At 41.2% G+C, this 24,130-nt stretch overlaps 1 protein-coding gene across 1 annotated transcript in view; it reads left to right on the top strand.

Annotated features, from left to right (window-relative positions):
- Positions 1 to 24,130, top strand: part of LOC117814062 (transcription factor SOX-6-like) — an 82,738-nt gene that overhangs the window by 45,343 nt on the left and 13,265 nt on the right. Inside the window, exons 6-8 of the mRNA XM_034685171.1 lie at positions 493 to 642; positions 3,437 to 3,614; positions 9,008 to 9,195. Coding sequence (XP_034541062.1) covers positions 493 to 642; positions 3,437 to 3,614; positions 9,008 to 9,195 — 516 coding nt within the window. The remainder of the gene's footprint in view (positions 1 to 492; positions 643 to 3,436; positions 3,615 to 9,007; positions 9,196 to 24,130) is intronic.

Raw genomic sequence — 24,130 nt, 5'->3', positions numbered from 1 at the left:
AATTTTGCAGAACAAAGTCAGAGATATTAAGTTTTTATAGATCGCCGGTATTGAACTGGATTTATCTCCTGATGCAAAGTGAGACACGAGCTGCTTCAGGCATCTGCTGAAAGAATAAGTGTCAGAGATGGATTGCACGTAATTGAAAATAAAAATGTTTAGCTGGAACAAATCTCACATCTGTTGGGGACACTCAGATCGAGGGTTTGTGTTTTTCTGCATGCACATTTCTTTCCACATTAGTTCTGTGTATGTTGGGCCCCAAAAACACACCCATCAAACCTCGGAAGATGCAGGCCGTAACAGGGAGAGGATGCAGCCAAAGATATAAAACATACAACAGGAGAAAGAGAGAGAGAGTGAGTGTGTGTGTGTGTGTGAAAGAAAGGAGAAGAAGATAGAGAATGAAAGAAAGAGGAAAGCCACTGAATAGCTTCTGGCGAGCGACGTTAATAGCCTGTCGGTTTTTGCTGGTTTCTCCTCTCTCTGCAGCAGCTGTATGCCGCCCAGCTGGCGAGCATGCAGATCTCCCCTGGAGCCAAGATGACTCCCCTCCCGCAGGCTCCAAACTCCTCCAGCCCCCTTTCCCCATCCGCCCTGAAGAGCGAGAAGAGAGCATCCAGTCCTGTCTCCCAAATTAAGGTGAGTGCATCGTTGAGATTTGATTAAACTTAAAGGAGGAACTTTACCCCGGAACTACGTGTGTTTCGACTGGTGGACCTAGGGTCTAAATTTAGTTCAGGGGTAGTTAATCTCCCTCCTAAAAAGCCCCTGCTTAGGGGGTAGTACTTTCCAAAGGTCCTGGGACTTACAGGGGGCAGGGCCTGCAATGCTGAACGTGTCTGATTGGTAGATTAACTCTAGTGTTTTTATTCCGCCCGCAGTCCACAATAAAATCACACACATCTGTGATTCACTTGATTTCTCTTTCTTTCATTAGTTTTTATTTGTTCTTTGTTCGTGCTTATCTCCTCTCACGTGTTGATTCATTCATTGCTTTTCCATGTTTTTAACCACAGGAGAAAAATTTCACTTTTTTTCATGTTTTTCTGCTTTTGGAGCACAATTTCAAATATGAGGAAAATGTATTATTTCGACAGGAACCAGGTCAGCTTTTTTGTCAAATTGTTTTTTTCCCCAAAAACTTTTTTTCAAATATTTATTTAAAAAAAAAAAAAAAATTCAATTTTCTTTTCTAAATTTTTTTTTTTTTTTTTTTTTTTTAAATTTTTTTTCAAATGTTTTTTTTTCAAAAAAAAACAAAAAATTGAATTTTTTTTTTTCAAAATTTTGGTTTTTCTTTTTCAAAATTTTGGTTTTTTTTTCAAAAAAAAAATTCAAATTTTTTTTCAATATATATATTTTTTTATTTTTTCCGAAAACAAATCACAGTTATTGTTTATTCCATCTGTGATTCACTTGATTTCTCTTTCTTTCATTAGTTTTTATTTGTTCTATCTTTTTTGTATGTGTGTGTACTTTTCAAAAGAAGAAGCTGTGATTCTCTTGATTTAGCAGCTTGTAACAGTAGTCTTCTCTCAGCCCACTGTGAATGCGTCTCTCCTCCCGGTGTAACGGTTTTAAAAGTGACCCTGTAAACTGGAGACCTTCAGCTGAACGTGTCACTGTTTGTGGAGTTTACACAGCTGTTGAAACACAGAGGGAGTTCCTGGGAATGCAAACTAGTTTAGTTTTTATTAAGATTTCAAAATATCCTCATCAGATATTTAATGATCGTCTAAAGACGTTTATGAGGGATGCATCCGGCTGAGAGTCTCCAGTTAACAGGGTCGCTGTTTAAACCAAAACACCGTCCGATCTCTTTCACGGCTTTTAGAGTTCAAAAGGATTTTAAAGCCGTGTTGAAACGTCTTTGCTACTCGCGCTTATCTCCTCTCACGTGTTGATTCAGTGAATCCATCTGTGATGAAATATAGCACCATCTAAAACAGCGCCAGCTGAGTCTCTTCATGCTAACAGGCTAACTGTTGTGTTGCTCATAATGATACCTGCCTGCTTCTATGGTGTCATCTGTGATGAATGGCATTCGTCTTTGTTTTACTGCCCTCTACTGGTCTGGTGGTGTAGTGCATTTACTTCTTTATTTTCTCCATACGTCACTGGCCTGATTTCCACAATCTACCTGGGACTTCAGCCTGCGGTGGAAATGCAGACAACAATGGGGGCACAGGAACCTTTTAGTTCAGGGTAAAGTAGTTCTGGGGGCTAAAAGACCCCAGAACTCACCTTAAAGGGGACACTTTTATAAAGGGGGTTTGAACCACAAGTAGAAAGCAGAGACAACAGGCCCATGAGGAAAAAAGTGATGAAACTCAAGAGAAAAACGACTGGGAATGAGATGAAAGTTTGTCTCTATGGTGAGTACACGAAGAGACAACATAATACAATAAAGGAGAGTGAGCTCAGATTATTTATGAAAGGAAAACACAGAAGAATAGTAATAACGAGGATCAGTGGAGGAAGAGTAAAAGGCGTTCTGCGCACGGCGGTGAAGAGTCGATTAGAAACAGCTTATTTAAAAGTCGCACAACCTAAAACACCCACACACAAACGCACACACACACATACTGAAACTGGCGCTGGCTGCTGTTTGGCAGGAGCCCAGACCCCTTCACTGGAGAGAGCGTACGCCTCATCTTTACTCGACGACGAGGCAGTAATGGAAGCCATGTGTGTGAGTGTGTGTGTGTGTGTGTGTGTGTGTGTGTGTGTGTGGGGCACAGCTGCAGCAGGCGTCACAATAGACCGGCGTCAGAGCTCACCGCACTCAAACAGTAGTGCTGCACCATCCAAACCCCCCCCCCCCCCCCAAAACCTCCACTTACCCACCCTTGCTTTGGCATGCCACCCGCAGCCTCAGCCACCAGCTCTGCCCCCCCTTCCTGTCCTGAACTCCCGAAAACTTAAATCCACGCTCGTTCAGTTTAACGTTTCCTTCATGTGATCACGGAGCTTTGATTATCAACAGAATAACCAAGCTAACAAAGGAGCCACTGTTCTGCTCAGAAAGGTAGACTGCGGTTGTTCCCGTCAGGTTCGTGGAGGTCAGCGTTGGAATTCATTTATTGAAGGGAACAAACCTGACAGGGATGACTGATCAGTGAGTGAGAGCATCACTGGAAGAACTAAACGCACTTCAAGGGACATCATTTAAAACCTGCTGCTGGGTCCGGCTTGATTTCAGTCAATTACACTTCAAATAAAAAACCCATTCACACTGCAGAAGTATGGTTTCACCAAATATGTGTGTGCTCTAAAGTTCCTCTGGAGGTACTGAGCTCGGTGTGAAATATTCTGCATGACTGAGATGTGTCTCTGTATATTTTGATGCCTTCTTTATTTTGTCTTTGACAGCATCCTTCACTTTCAAGCTTCTGATTCTGATCCATGAAACATGTGTCTGTTCTTCTAACAGGAGGAGGGATCCACACAGCCATTGAACCTCTCAGCCAGACCCAAGACGGCCGACTCACTCCGCTCCTCAACATCCCCGACACACAGTCTGTTCCACGGAAACAAGACCAGTCCATCAGGCATGGGAAAGGGCCGCATCCCGAGCCCCATCTCCAGCATGGGCAGGAACACCTCTCTGGGTACGTAACAAAGATATGGTGCATGTTTCCACCACAAGAAGCAAAGACTGCGATTAAAACTGACACTAAAGATGTATCACTTCTGCATGGACCAGTGTAAAAAGAAAGTCCAAGGAACTTTATTGCACAAGCTAAAAGGTTCCTGCTGTAAGGTCTTCAACATCTCCAAAATGTTAAGCACAATGCCTCCACATGTCCGAAGACTAAATCTTCCCAAACGTGGGCTAAAGGAACTTTTTAGTCCCTTGAAAAAGTTCCTTGGACTAAAAGTGTCAAATGCTTGTGGAACTATGGGTCTAAAAATTCCTCAAGCTTGCTTTTGTTTCTGCAGACAATTAGAGTCTGCTGATGTGTGTTGGACTAAAAGTTCCTGATACTTTTGGTGGAAATGCGGCTTTAAAGGTTCCTGATGTGATGTCCCTTGAAAAAGAGTTCCTTATGGACTAAATGTCTCAAATACTTGTGGTGGAACAACGAAAAAAGTCCCTCAAGTCCTGCATTTGTTTGGGTTTCTGAAAACACAAAGTCTTGAAGCAGAGGATACCTTAAATAATAGTTGCTGTTACTTTTTTTTTTAAATGCAGCTTTAAAGGTTCCTGATGTGATGTCACTTGAAAAAGAGTTCCTTATGGACTAAAAGTCTCAAATACTTGTGGTGGAACTACGGCTCTAAAAGTCCCACAAACCTGCATTTGTCTGTGTTTCTGAAGACACACAAAATCTGCTGATGTGTGTTTAAGCCAGAGGAGTGCTCCTTGGACTAAAAGTTCCTGATACTTTTAGTGGAAACGTAGCTATAAAGGTTCCTAATGTGATGTTTTTTTGAAAAAGAGTTCCTTATGCACTAAAAGTCTCAAAAACTTGTGGTGGAACTACGGCTCTAAAAGTCCCTCAAGTCTGTGTTTCTAAAGACACGTTAAGTCTGCTGATGTGTGTTGGTTCCTTGGACTAAAAGTTCCTGATACTTTTAGTGGAAAAGTAGCTTTAAAGGTTCCTGATGTGATGTCCCTTGAAAAAGAGTTCCTTATGGACTACAAGTCTCAAATACTTGTGGTGGAACTACGGCTCTAAAAGTTCATCAAGCCTACTTTTGTCTATGTTTCTGAAGACACATAAAGTCTGCTGATGTGAGTTAAAGCCAGAGCAGTTTTAGTTCCTTATGGACTAAAAGTTCCTGATACTTTTGGTGGAAACGCAGCTTTAAAGGTTCCTAATGTGATGTCCCTTGAAAAAGAGTTCCTTGGACTAAAAGTCTGAAATACTTGGTGGAACTACGGCTCAAGTCTACATTTGTCTGTATTTTTGAAGACACACAAAGTCTGCTGATGTGTGTTGGTTCCTTGGACTAAAAGTTCCTGTTACTTTTGGTGGAAACGCAGCTTTAAATGTCCCTGATGTGATACAGTGAACAGCAACGTATCCTAAGCATTGCAAAGCCCACAACAAAGAACTGTAGCACTGTACTTTTAGACAGTTCTACCCCCCAGCACAAGATAAAAAAAGAGTCCCTTTTCAACCTTGTCCCAAAAGTGGAAACCCACAAAGTTCCTCTTAAGTACCTTTTCCCTAAGGAAAGGTTTTGCAGTGGAAAAGCAGCTATACTTAGCCGTTAGCACCAGTGTTTCCTTTACTGCTGGGTATGAATTAGCGCTGTTATCCTTCACTAAAAGAAGAACATTAACGTTGGCTTTACTGCCATGTTTAATAAGAATCAGTTGTTATAAATGCTGCCTCACCATGCCAAATACACATCGGGGGTGGAAAGATTTACGCACTCACATCATGTTCTCTCTCGCACACCAGCAAACACACACACACACACACACACACACCAGTGCATTGTGTATTGTACATCCATCCACTGTACATCCATCCACAGCACACACACTCCGGTGAAAAAGCACGTCTGCCCCTCAACCGGGAAAACAACATCACCCACCCAAACACCTCCCTCCTCCCCGCCACACACAGACAAACCGAGCGGCGTCGCATGTGCCTGATAGACTGCAGACACCTCAACCCCACCAAGAGACCTGCATGTGTGTGTGTAGTCGTGTGTTTGTGTGTGTGTGTGTGTTTGTGTTTTACAGGAGTCCAAAGCCCTGTATTTAGCCCCAATGAAAACCCCGGCAGCGGAAGCAGTGAAACCCAGCACACGTTATTTGGTTTTTAAGAGCTTCCTCACATCATTGTCTGCCTGTGTTAGACCTTTTATGCCCCTACCTCTGCTATCTGTTATTAAGGCCAATCTAAAGCCTCTCATTATATCCCCCCAGAAAACAATTTCACCAGCTCCTCTGGAGTGGCTTTGAGGACGCGTCGCTTCTGTTCCCTGCTAAGTTATTTTTTGCCCATGTTAACGGCCACCCAAGCATACAGGGCTTCCTACTCGTCTGCTAATTAAACGAGGAGGGCGACGGAAACTTTGCATCCTTTTATTTATTTTCTTCTCATTCCTCAAGTGTGCATCAGCCTCAGAAGTGCGAGGCGCAGCGCGTAAACAAGTGGGAGGAGGTTTTGTCAAGTTTGGACACAAGTGTGCTGGAAAACAACTTTGGCAACACTCAGCCTCAATAACAAACTGGAAATATACCATTTTACATACATGTGTTTACTTTACTCCAGGAAGCCAGGAGGAGAATATTTAGCTCAGCTCTTTCTGTACACTTTGTTTTTAAAGTGTCTCACCCCAAACCCTCTGTTATTTCAAAACTAAATTTAAAAAAAGAGAATACAGATCTGAGTCTTAAAAATCAGAACATTTCTGAACTTGTTTCAGCCGATGGCACAAGTCTCATGAACTCATCTCTGATACTTCTCGGTTCAAGTTTGTGGAGAAGACGCCTCAAAGCTCCTTAAACCTCAATTAGAAGTTTAAGGATTAAAGAAAGGAACATAAATTTCCTGTATAATCTGGAGCCAGTTTGTTACAACATTGTGTGGCTTTGTTGGGAATAAAAATATTACCATATGTATTTCCACACCCGTTAATACTCAGCTGTGTTTGAGTGAGAATATAATGAGACAGTTGCTGTGTTTTTGAATGACGCCTGGGATTGATTAATGATGTCTGATGAAATTTCAACATTCCTTGTTAATAACAAAAAGATAAGACGTACTTAATGTGAATATTTTGAACATATTTGGGGACATTCTTCATTAATTCATTGTTAAACAATAAAAAATAAGTACTGATTATTATGATAGTAGTGCAGAAAAGTATTTACAATTTTAACAACAGCATCAACAAAAATAACAGTTATTGAAAACGTTTTAAATTATGAAAAATAGGATTTTATTAGATTATTATTTTTTCTTATTATTATTTCTAGTTAGTAGTTAGTAGTATGATTTTTATTTTTTGTCATTATTATTATTTTATTATATATATTTCTATTTCTATTGTATTATCATCTTTACTTTACTTCATTAAATTATTATTTTATAATATCATTATTTTTTGGTGTTTTTGTTTGTATTTATTTATATTTTAATTGTGTAATCATTTTATTTATAACTATTATAATTATTATATTTTTTATTGGTATCATCATTTTTATTATTATATATTGTTTTTATTATTTTATTATATATATTTCTATTTCTATTGGTATTGGTATTATCAGTTTTACTTTACTTTGTTTAATTATTATTATTATATTATCATTATTTTTGGAATTATTATTTGTATTTATTATAATCATTATTATAGTGTTTGATTGTTAAATATTTCTATTTTTACTGTATAATCATTTTTATTTATTATTATTATCATTTATTATTATGATAATTATTGCTGTTATTTATTTTAATCGGTATTATCATTTTTATTATTATTATTATTATTTATTTTTAATTGTATATATTATTATTATTTATTAGAATTATTATTATAAGTATCAATAACATTATTGTTATTATTGTGTATTTTTTTGTAGTCTCACTTGTATCTGTGATAGTTATAGAAACTGCAGTTATAGATATTGTAGTTATAGTAGTAAAGTAGTTGTAATAGAAGTGAAGTGGTAGTAGAAGGACTATTAGAAGTTTTAGTTGTGGTAGTATTCAGAGTTCTTGTAGTATTTGTAGCAGTTGTGTGAGAAGATGAGGAGTAATTGGAGTAGTATTAATAGGAGTAGTAGTAGCTGTGGTTGTAGTAGTTGCTCTGTTAGTCATAGTTGTGGGAGAAGATAAGGAGTAGATGTAGTAGTTTTAATAGTAGTTATAGTAGTAGTTATAGTAGTAGTAGTAGTAGTAGTAGTAGTAGTGGCAGCTGTAGTTGTAGTAGTAATTATAATATTTGTAGCACCAGTGAAGCTTTAGAACAGGGGCGTCAAACTAATTTCAGTTCAGGGGCCACATACAGCCCAAGTTGATCTGAAGTGGGCCAGACCAGTAAAATCAGAACATAATAACCTATAAATAACAACAACTCTAAAGTATTCCCTTTCGTTTTAGTGCGAAAAAGTACAAGCACATCCTGAAAATGTTCACATTTCATGAACTACCTTTCTACAAAAACAGCTGTGGTATTTTTTGCAATGATGAGTCTCACAGTGGGCTGAATATTTTACTCTTTAAAACCTGAAACCTGCTGCGAACACATCAAACACACAGGTTACCCATTCACCTGACACAGAGTGTAATGTTTACATCAAAAGAACAGATAGATTATAATAATGAAGAAGGTAAAGTTGACTATTATGGACCCCTCAGTTCCAGCAGGAGCAGTTTGCATGTTGGCCAGTGTTGTATGCAGGGGTGTAGTGCTAGTGTTAGTAGTTGGTGGGTCATCTTATAATGCTCTAAAAAAGTCTGCATGAATCTCAACTGGATTATGCAAACAGCAAGTCATCTGTTTTCTCACTTTGAGGAAAAAAGTCCTGGAAAAAAGTGCTGTTCAGGTGTGCTCAGTCAGCACTTTGATTTTATGTGACCCTCAGAGGACAAATCTGAAATAGTAGTTACTTTAATTGAAAAATTGCAGTTAATGTCTTCTCTGTAATTTTTTTCACTTTGCAAAGTCATCCCGCCGGGCCGGATTGGAACCTCTGGCGGGCCGGTTTTGGCCCGCGGGCCGCATGTTTGACACCCCTGCTTTAGAACAACATGGAGGAAAAGAGGGCATTTCAAATTGTGTGTTAAAGTAATACTATGCATCAATCAAACAAACATTAGTAAAGAAGACCAACATGAAGAACAGATTTTAAATCATTATGTGTTACTGCTTTTGCACATCCATGAACCTCACACTGAGGTTTCTTTACCATCAGAGGAAACTTAAACGAAGCCTCTCGTACGGATCAGCACACTCTCTGCTTTGCCTGCCAGTCAAAGTGACAGACAGTTGTCCCCCTCTCTCCCTCTCTCCCTCTCCTCCTCCCCCTTCGCAGACATCCTGTCCAGCCTCAACTCCACGGCGCTGTTCGGGGACCAGGACGCGGTGATGAAGGCCATCCAGGAGGCGAGGAGCATGAGGGAGCAGATCCAGAGGGAGCAGCTCCACCACCAGCAGCATCAGCCGAGTCTGGAGGCCAAACTGTCGGCACTGAGCAGCATGAGCCTGAACAACGGCAACAAGGTCAGAGACGCACACACACACACACACACACACACACACACTCTCACACAGTCACACACACACAGACAGATCACATGGAGCTGTACATCAGAGGATGCATAGGCATGTTTCACTGATAAGAATCACATGGTCTAAATGCAGTTTTCAAAGGCATTTTCTTTCATGTGAGGAAAGAATTCTGATTAAAACGGTGAATGGTCTCACACACACACACACACACACACACAAACACAAAAACACACACACACACAAGGATGTACATACTGTACAGTGCATGTGACACGCATCAACAGGACGTCAACTGTTCTCTCTCATGAGGTACGACTGAACTTTCTCTTGTTCCTCTTCTCTTTTCAGTCCACTTTTTGTCGCCTCTAATTACGTTTCTCTTTTCTAATTAAATTTTCAAACACACAAAATGTGATCAGCTTTTTTAAAAAGGTGCATTTTCAGGATGAAATCACGCAACAGAAGTATAAAAAATTAAAAGGTAGGTCCAGTGTGACAAGGTTAGATTTAAAAATGCCCCGGTGAGAGTAATTAAAGTCTCCACAATGGGACGTTTAATAATTAATCACTTTTGATGTGCGTGTGTTTTCCTGCAGCTCATAATCAGTTTACTTTTACTTACTTTTTAATGACTATGCAAGCCTGCACAAAGAGACTGCCACACTTTGCAACCTTCAAATTTAGTTGGTGTTGTATTATCCTTTGAAGGAACTTGGATGTTGAAAGTAAAATTCCAAAGAAAAAGTCAAAAAATTGGTACAAAAAAACTGAAAATGCATCAAAAAAAAAAGGAAAAAGAAGATTTTAAATCATAAAAACTGCAAGTGAAAATTCTGTTTTGCCTTCATTTATCCTTCTAAAATGCAGTCAAAGAAAATAAATGCAAACACACAATAATAATAATAATAATACCTTTATTTGTATAGCACTTTTCAGTGCAAGTAAAGTGCTTCACAAGAACAATAAAAACACAATAAAAGCAAAGAAGCAATAAAAGCAAACTGACGGTAAAAGCAGAGAGGTAAAATGTTAAATATTAAAATAAATTCACTTCATAAAAGAGGATTGTGTCCAGTTATAAGATAAGAATCAGAATCAGAATCAGAGAGAACTTTAATTAAAATGTAAGGCAAGGCAAGGCAAGGCAAGGCAAGGCAAGGCAAGGCAAGGCAAGGCAAGGCAAGGCAAGGCAAGGCAAGGCAAGGCAAGGCAAGGCAAGGCAAGGCAAGGCAAGGCAAGGCAAGGCAAGGCAGCTTTATTTGTATAGCGCATTTTATACACGAGGGCAACTCAATGTGCTTTACATTAAAACATTAAAAGCATTGGAGACATTCAGACAAGCATAAAAGAACACAGTTAAAATGACAAATATGATAAAACAGAAAAGAAAAGGAAAATTAGAAATATATTAAAAATTACATTAAAATTTTAATTCAAAGTGAGTTAAAATAATCTAAGATAGGAAGGCAGTGGCAAATAAAAAAGTCTTAGTCTTTGATTTAAAAGAGGTGAGAGTTGGAGCAGACCTACAGCTTTCAGGGAGTGTGTTCCAGATATGTGGTGCATAATGACTAAACGCTGCTTCACCATGTTTTGTTCTGACTCTAGGAACTGAAAGCAGACCAGGACCTGATGACCTCAGAGGTCGAGGTGGTTCATAAAGTAGTAGCAGATCAGCAATGTATTTTGGGCCTAAACCATCCAATGTATCTAAAGCAGGGGTGTCCAAAGTACGGCCCGGGGGCCAATTGCGGCCCAAGGTCCATTTATTTATGGCCCCAAGCTTCCATCTTAAAGTGTGTTATTTATAGCATTAATTAATAGCATTAGAAATTAATTACATTCTGAATCATTTGTACATTTGCAGTTTCTTTCAAGCGCACACACAAAACTAAAGTCAATCCAGAAACGTCTCAAAAAGCTTCATATGGACTACCTGTCTAAAGCAAAAGCTCTGGGAATTCTGCAAGACAGCAATTAAGAAGAATCACAAGAACTCTTAAAGTTGACAGGTTTTCAAATTCATGATTTTATCATGATGTGAAAATGTTCTTGATGAACACTAAAAGTTCAGAAGACACAAAAGAGGACACCAGACAAGCTCAAAATTATGAAATTGTGCAGAAAAGGCAAAATTTGGTGCATCAAAAATGTTCAGAACTCAGGAAAATAATTATTTAGTTCTTAAAATGTTGTCTGCTGGTCAGAAAAGTCTTAAAAACAACATGAAAAAGAAGTGTGATGAAATCCAGATCGTGATCCTGCCATAGGAAAATAATGATACAATATTTTTCCGACATTGCCTGACCATTTTCCTCCAGAAGAAGATAAAGTTTGCTAATGTATACGTCGCTTCTGGAGAACTGAGGACTACCTAGTTACTGATTTATTGAGAACAAATGTGAAATATTTGTTATTTAATAGAGATTTCATCTATAACTTTTATGATTCCTAAGTCCCGGTAGGAGCCACTGACTCTAAGGTATTCTGACAATATCAAATGTGGCCCTCTTTGAAAAAAGTTTGGACACCCCTGATCTAAAGAATACAAAGAATTTGACTCCAGTATTTTTGCTTACTCCCAGTACAAACATAAATAAACAGACACTAAAAATCAAGTACTAATAAAAAATATATATATAAGTACAAAAGGCACGAGTGCAATAAAAAGAAACAACAGACAACATGATAATGTGCAATAGTGCAAGGATGAAGGTGGCTCTGTCCATGAGGTAGCTGGTTTATGACACAGTGTTAAGTGTTCATCAGTGTGACAGCCTGGGGGAAGAAACTGTTCCTATCATAAGATATTAGATTAAGATTAGAGAACTGTATTGATTGGAAATTCATATGCCACAAGGGTCTGTTCACAGAATCAACAAACAATAAACAATACAGTCACAGAACACAACAAATAACAAATAACACAGTCGCACCATTTGAGGCATAATTACCAGCTATGGGTCAGATCCATGGCTGTAAGATATCCTTTATTCGTCCCATTATGGGGAAATTTAAGTGTTACAGCAGCAAATTAGAGCCTATAAAATACTCCATCCATCCATTATCTTGACCGCTTATCCCGTAAGGGGTCACGGGGGGCTGGAGCCTATCCCAGCTGGCTTCGGGCGGAAGGCAGGGTACACCCTGGACAGGTCGCCAACCTATCACAGGGCTAACACAGAGAGACAGACAACCATTCACGCACACACTCACACCTACGGGCAATTTAGAGTGATCAATCAACCTGAGCATGTTTTTGGATTGTGGGAGGAAGCCGGAGAACCCGGAGAGAACCCATGCATGCACGGGGTTTGGAGAAGGTGCATGAAACTGGTTAAAAAAGTTAGTTAAAGGTCAGTTTGAGACCGAGCGATCTGGTGGCCTGCTACCAACACTGACGCATGCACTCTCTGTATTTTCTCCTTTAACCCACATGTTATGTTGCGGGTCAAATTGACCCATTTTAAAGTCTATTTAGGCAACACATGCTTTGGAAACCAACTAAATGCAGGATAAAAACCTGGGCAGCATTTGACAGAAGAGGTCTCATGTTCATTTATAAACTTCACTTCATTAAAAAATCAAAATGTAAAATAAAATAAACAAAAATCTGTCATGTAAAACTATTGTATTTATATTTAGGGCTTTCCAATGTACATTTAAAAAAGTTTTAACATTAATTTTAATGAAAAAGGAGTGAGTTATTCTCATTGAAATATAATCTGTGAGAATTAAAGAACACTAATGGACTAAATATTTGTTTAAATGGTTTGTAATGGAGTTAAAAATTAGATTTAAAAAAATGTGTATTGGGATTTTTTGGGGTTCTGACACTTTTGGATGATTGAATATGCCCCGGGTCAAATTGACCCAGGACCATTATTGCTGTTCCAGAGAAACGAACATAACAGGACGGTTAAACTGCAAAGAGAGCACTTGAAATAATCGAGTGAGGAGAAAAAAGAAGTGCAGCTGATTTTCTCTTCTTCTCCTCCTCGCTCCTGTCCTACGTTTGCATCCCTCCGCCAAGTGTTTAAGCTTTCTGCTGAGCTCGTGCATGAGTCTGCAGAGTCTGCGTGGATGATATTTGGTGTTGTTTGGCCCGGCATGCAGCTCTTGAGGACTTTTCTCTCCTCTCCTCTCGTCCACACGGCCACCCAGAAGCCCACAGCTTTGAAGACGGAGCAGCTGGGCCAATGACAAGTGATGGTTTTGGCGTGTGTGTGTGTGTGTGTGTGTGTGTGTGCCTGGACTCGGGGCAGAGTGAGTGCTTTTTTGGAGAAAAGATGGTGTTAACATTAATGTGAGTGTGTGTGTGTGTGTGTGTGTGTGTGCGTGTATAATGGAGTCCAGCTCTCCACTTGCCCTGGAGGGGGGTTCCCGGCCTCGGGGTTTCAGCCCAATTAAAGGGTCTTTCTCGGGGAAGGGACCCCCCCCCCTTGCTCTGTGTGCTCCATGCTCACCTCTCCCCACCCCTCCCCTGCTCATCTCCCCCTCTTCCCTTGGGCTGGAGGAGACAGGCCCTTTGTACCCGGATCTCATATCCAGAGGGAAATCCATATTCCAAAACATCTTCAATCAGCCTGATCAGGCAGTCACAGATTCCAGACATTCAGTAAAACAGGGAACGTGATTAGACCGCCTCTCCTGCCCAATTGATCCCATGCTGCTCGGGAGGACGAGGATGAAGGAGGAGGAGAGGATCTCATGAATATTTTAGGGGTGGAGACTTTGAACCCACCAACCCCCAAGTAGGTCATGATTGGTGCACTCCAAGGATAGGCTGTTTTTGAATTTTTCTGGACTTGTTTGCGTTGCATCTTCAGGAGGAAAACATCCCAAAATCTGGCAAAATATATCCTCGCCGTGCTTTTCCCCGAGTCCCTAGTTGATATTTTTATAAGTCATTATACTCGTAAACACTGAGAAACTCATAAATATAAATTATACAACAGCCTAAACTAATAAATTGTTAATTAAGGTTTAATGTGAGTTGTCTGCCACAGGTCTGGTGCATATTCTCAGATAACTCAGAGATGAAGGTGAGCGTTGCAGAGAGAGCGCGACGTGCTTCTCAAGCTCTATATTTTCCAACTTTATAAGAACAAAACCAAAGCAATGCAGTAATTTGGTTTATAGCTCCATGCCTCCTAATAAAAAGCTCATTTGGAAAGTCTCAAAGTAATTGTTTCCGGTTGGAGGACGACAGCAGGCCTTGGTGTTTGTTGTCAGTTTGTTATTCGTTACCTAACAACCTCAGCTCAAAGGCTCTTTCTCTCCGCTTTAAATACCGCTTTTTTTTTTTTTCTTTGAGGGAGAACTTTTTTTCTCCCTCAAAGTGTGTGTGCGTGATTTTTTTTTTTTTTTTTTTCTGAAGTTCTCAAAAGGCTTTTCTCTGTCTTAAACAATTCATGGATGGAACTTGTTGGATGCTGAGAGTGTGACTCAGCCGCTCCACCTCGGGAGGCAATGAGAGCAGCTCTTTCTCTTTACCTTGGAGTTGTGTGTTGTTTTCCTGTTCGCAGAATACATTTCTTACTCAGATCCTCCTCTCGGACTTTTTTGAGCGTCTGCCCGAGCTTTTTCTTTTTTTTTGGGGAGGGTTTTATGACATAAACACTGACCAGGACAGAACTGGGAAGATTGGTAGAAAGACGTATTGCACATGTAAGAAGAGAAGGATGAACTGAGATGAAGTAATTATTGCACTTTAAAGCTGGGGTTGGCAGTCTCGGAAAACTAGCATGAATTTGAATGTAGCATTTCCTCATGACTGCGTCTAACCCCTCCCCTCCTCCCTCAGAGCTCCTCCAAAACCACACCCCCCCCCCCCTCACATGCACGAGCGCCGCTGACTTGCAACCATATGATGGTGACTGATTCAAAACCGGTCCTCACCAAAACATTATCATAGTGAAAGTTAAAAACACAAACAAACATGGCTGCTGTTAGTACTCACAACTATCATGCTAGCATTATCCAGTTGGACTGGTGACACGATATCAGGAGAAAAGTTATAACACATATATAATACTGTAACATCTCTACTGTTTGTTAAACGTGTTCAGTGTAGATGTTCTTAATTCCTACAGTGTTGACGGTCAGTGAAGGCATCAGGAGAGGTGTAGAGTGTGTGAGTGGGAGAGAGGAGAGACAAGAGGAGAAGTTCTTCATTCATTCAAACATTGATTGTTGTTTTGTTGGTTGGCGTGATCACGGCCGACAGTGACCGGTTATTAAAGATCAACGTGTTCATGAATCGGTTCGTCATCCCTACAGCGTCCGGACGGACTCTACAGTACATCTACATTTTCTGTAGGACTTAGTAAATGTCATTCATTCTTCTGCTTGTCAGAGCCCCGTGGTGAGAGCTTTTTAGACTCTGATCCGGACTACAGTCCTGAGCAAAGCACCTCATCTGGTCAGAGGGGACAGGCCTGAGGTGGAGCGAGAGGGGCAGTAAATAGAGTCAGGGGAAGCAGAGGCAGGAGACGGGGGCTCGGAGTGCACGCCGGGAAATGTACACGCAGGAGGCGGACAGAACGGCTGGACGGGATTTGAATGGTTTAAAATTTTGGCACCCAAAAACGGTGATTGGTTGGTGTTTTCCCAGGTTTACTCCGGCTGTAGATAGCAGCTTTTCTTCGCTCTTTTTTAAGAACACATCATGTATTGATTACCATCAGGACATAAAGATCATTTTAACCAGTATAACAAAAAGTGTATCTAAATCTGATTACCAACCCCAACTTTAATAAATAGATAGGGGAAATATTGCACTTGAGTCCGTTTTGCTGATGTTATTGTTATTGGTTATAGAGTTATACAGTTGTTTCTCTACACCCTGGATTTGATAGAGATTTGAGATGCTCCCTTCCAAGTCCTGGATTGTCTTGGTGAAGCTGGCACAGCTCTGACATCCAGGTGGGTGAGGTGAGTGCAGCAAAGTAGACAGTGCAAAACAGTATAAAGCAAACAAGAGCCTATAAAATAGAAATTAGAATTAAAGAGGTAAAAATAAGGATATCTTACAACATATATACACAACTAAATAAGTACATTTACCAAAAGCCATGAAGCGGTGAAAAATGTGCACAGACTTGTAGCCTAGGTGTGTCATGGAGAGATACTGCAGGTCTTTTCTTCCTGCAGTGGTCAGACTCCATAACCAATAATATATATAGATATGTTGTAAGATATGCTTATTTTTACCTCTTTAATTTAATTGCTAATAACTTTTAAATAATTGATATTTTATAAGCTCTTGTTTGCTATATATTTTTTTGCCTTACCTTGGAGTTGTGTGTTGTTTTCCTGTTCGCAGAATACATTTCTTACTCAGATCCTCCTCTCGGACATTTTGAGCGTCTGCCCGAGCTTTTTCTTTTTTGGGGGGGGGTTTATGACATAAACACTGTCCAGGACAGAACTGGGAAGATGGGTAGAAAGACATATTACACATATAAGAAGAGAAGGATGAACTGAGATGAAGTAATTATTGCACTTTAATAAATAGATTGGGGAAACATTGCACTTGAGTTCGTTCTGCTGATGTTATTGTTATTACAGTTGTTTCTCTACATCCTGGATTTGATAGAGATTTGAGATTCTCCCTTCCAAGTCCTGGATTGTCTTGCTGAAAGTACCACAGCTCTGACAGCCAGGTGGTGATGTGTGGTGAGTGGTGCCATAGTTTGTACCTCAAATAACTCAGGATCTAAAATGCTGAAGTCCCACATACAATAAAGGAAAAAGTCAGGACTTATCAGGATCTGCAAAGAGCAGTTTGGAGAAGGTGTGTGAAACTTGTTAAAAAAGTTAGTTCCAGGTCAGTTTGAGACCGAGCGATCTGGTGGCCTCCTACCAACACAGACGCATGTGCACTCTGTATTTTCTCCTTCAACCCACCTGTTATGTTGCGGGTCAAATTGACCCTTTTTAAAGTCTATTTATGCAATACATGCTTTGGAAACCAACTAAATGCAGGATAAAAACCAGAAGAGGTCTCATGCATTGTACTAACAAAGCACGTTCTCCCTGGAGGGAACAAGACAACTGCTGCAAATGCTATCTCAGTCAGTGTAACATAAATGTGCAGCTATTTATTCCCCTGTGCTGATTCGGCTGACAGCAAGCTGTTGCTCTGTCGTCTCCGTGTGTGTGTGTGTGTGTGTGTGTGTTTGTGATTATTTCGCTTTCTGTTTGTGTATTTTCGTCCCGCAGCATAGACGACATAGACGTTTCTCAAAGAGCTGAAAGTGATCCTCAGCTCCTTTTATGTGTGTGTGGTTGTGCATGTGTGTGTGTGTGAGTGTGTGTGTGTGTGTGTGTGTGTGTGTGTGTGTGTGTGTCCTGGCTCTGCACCGGCCTTGGCCATGTTAATGTCATTATAGCTGGTGTACAGACGAGAGGCTTGGCCAGTTAGTGGCATTGTTGAGTATCACCTTACGCTTACGTTGCCTCCAGCTGGCCTGCGGCTGCCAAAGCTCACTGAAATAGCCACTGTGTATGACACTGTGCGTGTGTGTGTGTGTGTGTGTGGGTGTTTGTGCATGTTTCTGCGTCTGTGGAACCTGTGGCTGCTCGTTTTTGATCCGAACAGTCTGAGAAAAAATACAAAAACCTACGTTTACAGTGTTTGAAGCTCAAAAATGAAAACCCAAATCAGGCGTATCTCCGCTCGGACTGCAGCTCATTAGAACATAAAGTGTTAACATGCAGACGTCTGCATGGTGAGTTATCATGACTTTGCAGAGGAGCTTGCAAAAAGTTGATGTGAAATCTGATAGAAAAATAACACACAGCTTTAAACCACGAGGGACTACTTTTCCTGTTTCCAGAGGAGGGGATCGGGGCGGGTGATGGCAGACTGAGTGCAGGTAAATCTACAGGAGCACTCGAGAAGTCTGTTTTCTCACTTTCCGATGGGTCTGGGTTTGAGTATGATCAGTCAACAGCAGATTAAAAAACATGCAAACATTGACTGATAGGGATGTGAGGATTTATTTGGCATTCAGGAAGTTTAAAGTTAAGCCAGATGTGCAGGGATCTCTACTGAAGACGTCTGTGGAGCTTCAGCTGCACGATGCAGAAGTGGGTTTGAATATTTTTGCAAGAAATTTGAAATATAGGAAATGGATATTTTCTATAAAATAGTGCAGAAAGAGGCGCTGGTGGCCTAGGGGTCTAAGCGCCCCACATACAGAGGCTATAGACCTCATCACAGAGGTCACCAGTTCGATTCCTGGCCGCGACCACGTACTGCATGTCTTCCCCCTCTCTCTACTCCCCATGTTTCCTCTCTTTCTTCAGCTGTCCTGTCATGAAGGCAAAAACCCCAAAAACACAACTTTTAAAAATAAATAAAAGAGAGTGCAGAAAAAAATCATGGCTTAGCAGTCTAAGTGCGCCCTATATGCTATAGTCCTCATAGCAGAGGTTGCTGGTTCAACTCCCGGCTGCAACCATCTGCTGCATGTCCTCAGAACCAGCAGACTGAGGGACAGTTTTATCCACCAGGCAGTCAGGATGCTGAACTCTCTCCCTGTTTTGCCCTCTCTTCCCATAGTGCCCCCTTCACAGACTTAACCCGGTCACTGACACCCCCGTTCCCCACAAATCAACGCTGAGGTCTGTCACCCTCAGGACTGAAACGCACACACTCACTTTGATTTTAAATTGCACTATAGCAAAGTTTTTGCACTGTTTCAAAACTTTTATTAGCTTACTCTTTTTAATTTTAGCTTATCTTTTTCAAGCTATTTCCTGTGTTTATCTGTTGTTGCCGTTGCTAGGGTCTGAGAGAGAAACGTAATGTTAAATCCTCTGTATGTCTGGTGCATGCTGCAGTTTATTTGACAATAAAGAAGACTTTGAATTTTGAACTTCACCTACTCTCTGCCTCCCACGTTTCCTGTATCTCTTCAGCTGTCCGATCAATAAAGCGGGAAAAAAAAGGCACAAAAATATAACTTAAAAAATAAATAAATAGATAAATAGTGAAGGAAAAAAAATTAAAGCCGCAAGCGGCGATGAACGGGCCCTCGCACACCCGCAGCCTACGCCAGTCGCCGCCACATGTAAACCGCCACCTAATATAAGCCACCACATGATGTCAAAGCAAGATCTGACAGTATAGACCGCCTGTGCCTCTTGGGTGGTGCAAATGTTCCAAGTTTTTGGCAGATTGCCGAGAAAACCTCCAAACTTGACAGTCTGCCACGCCCACAATTTTAGTTTGAACAAAATGCCTTTAATATGTATTTAAGAATGTGCCTTGTTTGAACTGAATCGGAGAAAAACTCTAGGAGGAGCTCTCAAAAGTATGCACCCTTACTTGGGCGTCATTCTTCACATTCAAAGCTGTATGTGCGTTTAATGGCCCGCCTCAACGCATGCCACGCCCACATTTTTTGTCTGATCAAAATTTGTTCTGATAATTTTTTCTCATCAAGGTGTCTACTATAGGTTGCCCTTGGTTTGGACTTAATCGGAGAAAAGCTCTAGAAGTTAATAGCGTTAGTATGCACCCTTATTTTGACGCCATTTTTCATATTAGCTAGGTGGCGCTCTTCCTGTTGAGTTTGGGATATGGGTGCAAGAGGCTTTTTTGTGCGTCCTGATGCCATGAATATGCGTAAAATTTTTCAAGCATGTAGCTCAAAATAACCCCTATGGGGAGGGGTTTTTGAAAACTGTAGGGGGCGCTAGTGAGCACATTTTTTCGACTTTTTCTGCGAAACCCATAAAATGTCGCAATTTTTCCCAGGACTGATGAGTGTGTTGGATGAGGTGAAATTACGTGCATTTTAAAGTCACAAAATTCAATTTTCGGGCGTTTTTTTTTTATGCCCCGCCCCAAAGTCTGACACGCCCACATCTTTCGTCTGAACGGAATGCCTTTACTTTGTATTAATCGTCAATGGGTTTACTATAGAATGTGCCTAGTTTGGACTGAATCGGAGAAAAGCTCTAGGAGAAATGAGCAAAAGTATGCACCCTTGCACGGACCCATTTTGGCCCATTTTTTCATGTTCAAAGCTAGGTGGCGCTCTACCTGTTGAGTTTTGAATATGGGTGCCACTGACTTTTTTGTGCGTCCTGATGCCATAAATATGTGTACGTTTTTTCATGCATGTAGCTCAAAAAACTGTATGTGCAGGGTGTTATTTTTACCTCTAGGGGGCGCTACTGAGATTTTTTTTGCGAGACCTATAATTACTTGCAATTTTCACCAGGCTCGATGAGTGTGCAAAAATATCCACGCTTTCATTAACGTTCAGGGGTCCAAAACTGCAATCTCCTATAATAATAACCCTTAGGGTTACAATAGGGCCTTCGCCACCAGCGGTGCTCGGGCCCTAAAAATTATAGGAAAAAATCTCAAAATCACAAAGTTTTGGAGACTAAAAAGAGTATATAAAAGTCTGTCCACGTGCATTTTATATCTGTTTATATCTATATTATATGAGCTTAGTAAAACACATTCTTGCTGAAACATGCACGCTCCCGTCTGACTAACTTCTGTATACTTTTTTCTCTTCTTAACTTTTCTTCAGTTTTGAAACTCACCAGATCTCCTAATGTAACACAGCCCATTACAGAGACATGCCTTTTGTCTGAACTCTGCTGAATTAAGCTGCAGTGTGTGTCGCTGAGGCAGAATGAGTCTGGAAGGAGACGAGGCAGCAAGGCGGCGAGGAAACAGTTGTATAGAAGTTTGTATTGGCTCTGCTGGTGAGTTTGGTCTTTGTAGGAAGCGAGCTTGTGAAACCCACAGCTCTGACGCCTCCAAGTCTTGATTAAAGGTCCACGTAATGTGGCTGGATCTGAAGCCCTGAATGATATACATTATAATAATGTACACTACAAAGCTGAGTCTGGCACCTGCAAATAAACTGTTGAGTGTCTACTTGTATGGAGCCGGGGTGGAGGGAGGGCTGCTGGAGGTGGTGGAGGGGTGTTAAGGGCTATGAATAGGAGGAATGGGGAGAAGGAGAAAAGAGGAGGGGAGGAGGGGAGGAAAAAAAGAGAAGAGGGCTGACTGACAGCTCTATCGTCGCGCGGCGAAGTCTGGAGAGGGTAAAAGAGAAAGAAAGATGAAGGAAATGGGAAGAGAGAGGGAACAGCGGGAGGGGGACCGAGGAGGTTGCCAAACTTGATTGGTCCGGGAGGAGACAGTAAACGGTTGCGGGTCAGCTGGAGGCACGCCGTGCTGGCGGTAGGCGAGTTGTAACTGCGGTAATGAGCTCAATACGGTGTGGATTTAGAAAAAAAGAATTTGTTTGGAAGCGTAACCGTAGAAACGTTGGAGAGATGCAAACGCCAAGACGAGGGGAGACCAGGCGGAACGAACAGAGTCGGGTGTCTCTTAAATTTAGAAATATACATTCAGCAGCGTGTTGGACTTCAGAGCAGAGAAAGCATTACTGTGTGAAACACACGGCGGTGATTTGTTTCTGCTCCACAGAGTAAATGTTTGGAGGTAGACGTTCCCCTCTTTCCACAGTTTTTAGTAATTTAACTTCTTTTTTTAATTAGTCCTCAGTCTTCTTTTAATTACTCTTTGCCCCTATGCATGGCCTTTGTTGCGTCTGATTCAGAAAGACCTTGGTGTGACTTAAATTCCCCGCTCTGAAGTCAAGTGCCTCTCACTTCTAGCTCCAATTCAGACCTGGGTTAAATAGCGACATAATGTCAAGCGTGTGATAGGCGGCTCGATGCTTTCAAAGCCTTTCAGAGCCACAAACGCTGCATTCAAGTTTCCTTTTTGTCGTACCTGCCTGAGCATCACGGCGACAGAACCTCTGATTCTGTCTGTTTAACCAGGTATCTCCTGAATCAAGCACAATGCAGCAGTGTGCACAATGCAAACGGAGACAGAGAGGAGTAATGCTTCTCCAAAAAAGGCAGCAGTCCAGAATCAAACCAGCAGGCCCTCACGCCAAACCTATTTCAATCTTGCCTAAACAAAGCAAAGAAAGCTCCTTACTGCCTTCTGCCACAAGAGCTTTCAAGTCCACCAAAAGTAGACCAACCGCAGGGAGTATTTGCAAATTTTGACCCAGGTCTGCTGTTAATCTGTATTTTGGATCAGTCTACCTCTATTGATGCAGAAGTCTTGGTGCATTTTTCCAAACTCTTGCTGCGTGTTGGTTTTCCATCGCTCTCCTCCCATTTCGCGGGAACATTTCTACATGTCTAACCACTTAAGATGTTTAGAAATTGTTCTCATCTAATATCCCTGCAGATTACCGAAACACAACAAGAGAGAGCTGCATGTTTAGCAGCATTTCTAGAACTCAGAATCTGATTTCTGCACCAAACTTTGACTCTCAGACGGCATCATGATGAGGACTGAGCGCTCTGCCGAGGTTATTGTTTAGCACCACAGGCTTAAAAAAGGACTCCTCAGTGCCTTATTCTTGTCTCAGGACAACTTTTCCATCCACTCTTCTTCCCTTTTCTTTTTTGCCGTCTCTATCTCTCCTCTGTCTCTCTCTTTTCCTCTCTTTTCTTTAGTCCTTTGTTAGGCGGTTGCTTCCTGCGGTGAGCATGGCACTGCCCAGGCACATGTTCTGCGGTGGGCCTGATTACAGCCCTGCCGTAGTGCTGACATTGGCCCGCGCCGACTCCTCATCTATAAACACACACACACACACACACACACACAGAGAGAGAGACACACACACACTCATGCAAACATACACACACCGGCCCCTAAGTTCCACCGACTCTGCCAGCGGCTACCGCGGCATGACTTCACTCGGCAACCATTCCTTGCGTCAAACAAAATGCCTCTGTCACCAGAAAAAGGAGGAGAGCCGAAAGAGAGAGAGGGAGGGAGGGAGGGAGGGAGGAGAGGAGGAGTGGAGCTGTGCGGTGGCTGTGCGGAGGGTTTCGATGTTTTCCACCACAGTTTGGGAGCGTGGTGGAGTAATTTTAGCCGGACGGCCCCGAGGCAGCCTGCTGGTACGAGGGATTTAGTCTCAGAAGTGGAGTGGCAGGCAGGCAGACGCAGAATCAGGGGAGAGTGCATGATGATGATGATGATGATGATGATGATGATGATGATGGTAGGAGGGTGGAGAAGACACTGATGATTAGCGTGGCCTTGAAGGGGCTCAGGCTTGTGTGTGGACGTAGTATCCGTGACGTCACCCATCTGTTCCTGAGCGCTGTTTTGAAACCAGTAGTCGGTGGGAGCCATATTGGAAATGCTGAACTCAACCCAGAGTTAATTTTGGCGTCTATTTTAGATTTAGTCTTTAGAAATGTTAGTTTTAGTCACATTTTAGTCTTTTCAGCCCTTTATAGTTTCAGTCTAGTTTAATTTGGTCTTTGATTTTTGCCAGAACATCTTCACTCTTTAAATAATTCATGTAGTCGATCAGATATCAGTATCAGGGTTATACCAAGTGTTAAAATCTTCAACATTTCACTCTTTTAACACTTATGCTTGTGTTATATCTTAAGTTAAATAATTCAGCTTGGCCCTGCTAAAGAAGTAAAAAAAAAAAACATTCTTGATGTGACCACTGTGACAGTATTTGATTCTCTTGATTCACAGAAAAATGCCATGAAAGGCCTGTATTGCACATTTACGACGGTCCTTGAATGCATCATGCACCTCTTGCGCCTAGATTGTCTTATTTATTCATGTGACTATCGTTTTTATTGGTTGACTGTTCTCTGATGTGCGTTTTAAATGGAGCCTTTAGCACTTTTATCATTTTATCATGTCTATTCATTTTACCATTTTTACTGTTAGATTAGTTTTAAGATATTTTTGTATGTTTTGCACATTAAGTAGTTTGTTCAGTTTGACATCTATCTTGTAATTCTGTATTGACCTAACATCTCACTGGCTACAAAACAGGTTTACTTACGGGTACAAATAAAGTAACCTGAACCTGCAGTGACA

The sequence above is a fragment of the Notolabrus celidotus genome, chromosome 6 (assembly GCF_009762535.1).
Source record: "Notolabrus celidotus isolate fNotCel1 chromosome 6, fNotCel1.pri, whole genome shotgun sequence".
Taxonomy (NCBI): domain Eukaryota; kingdom Metazoa; phylum Chordata; class Actinopteri; order Labriformes; family Labridae; genus Notolabrus; species Notolabrus celidotus.
Note: the sequence above shows the minus strand (reverse complement) of the source record. Positions and strands in the feature narration are given on the sequence as shown.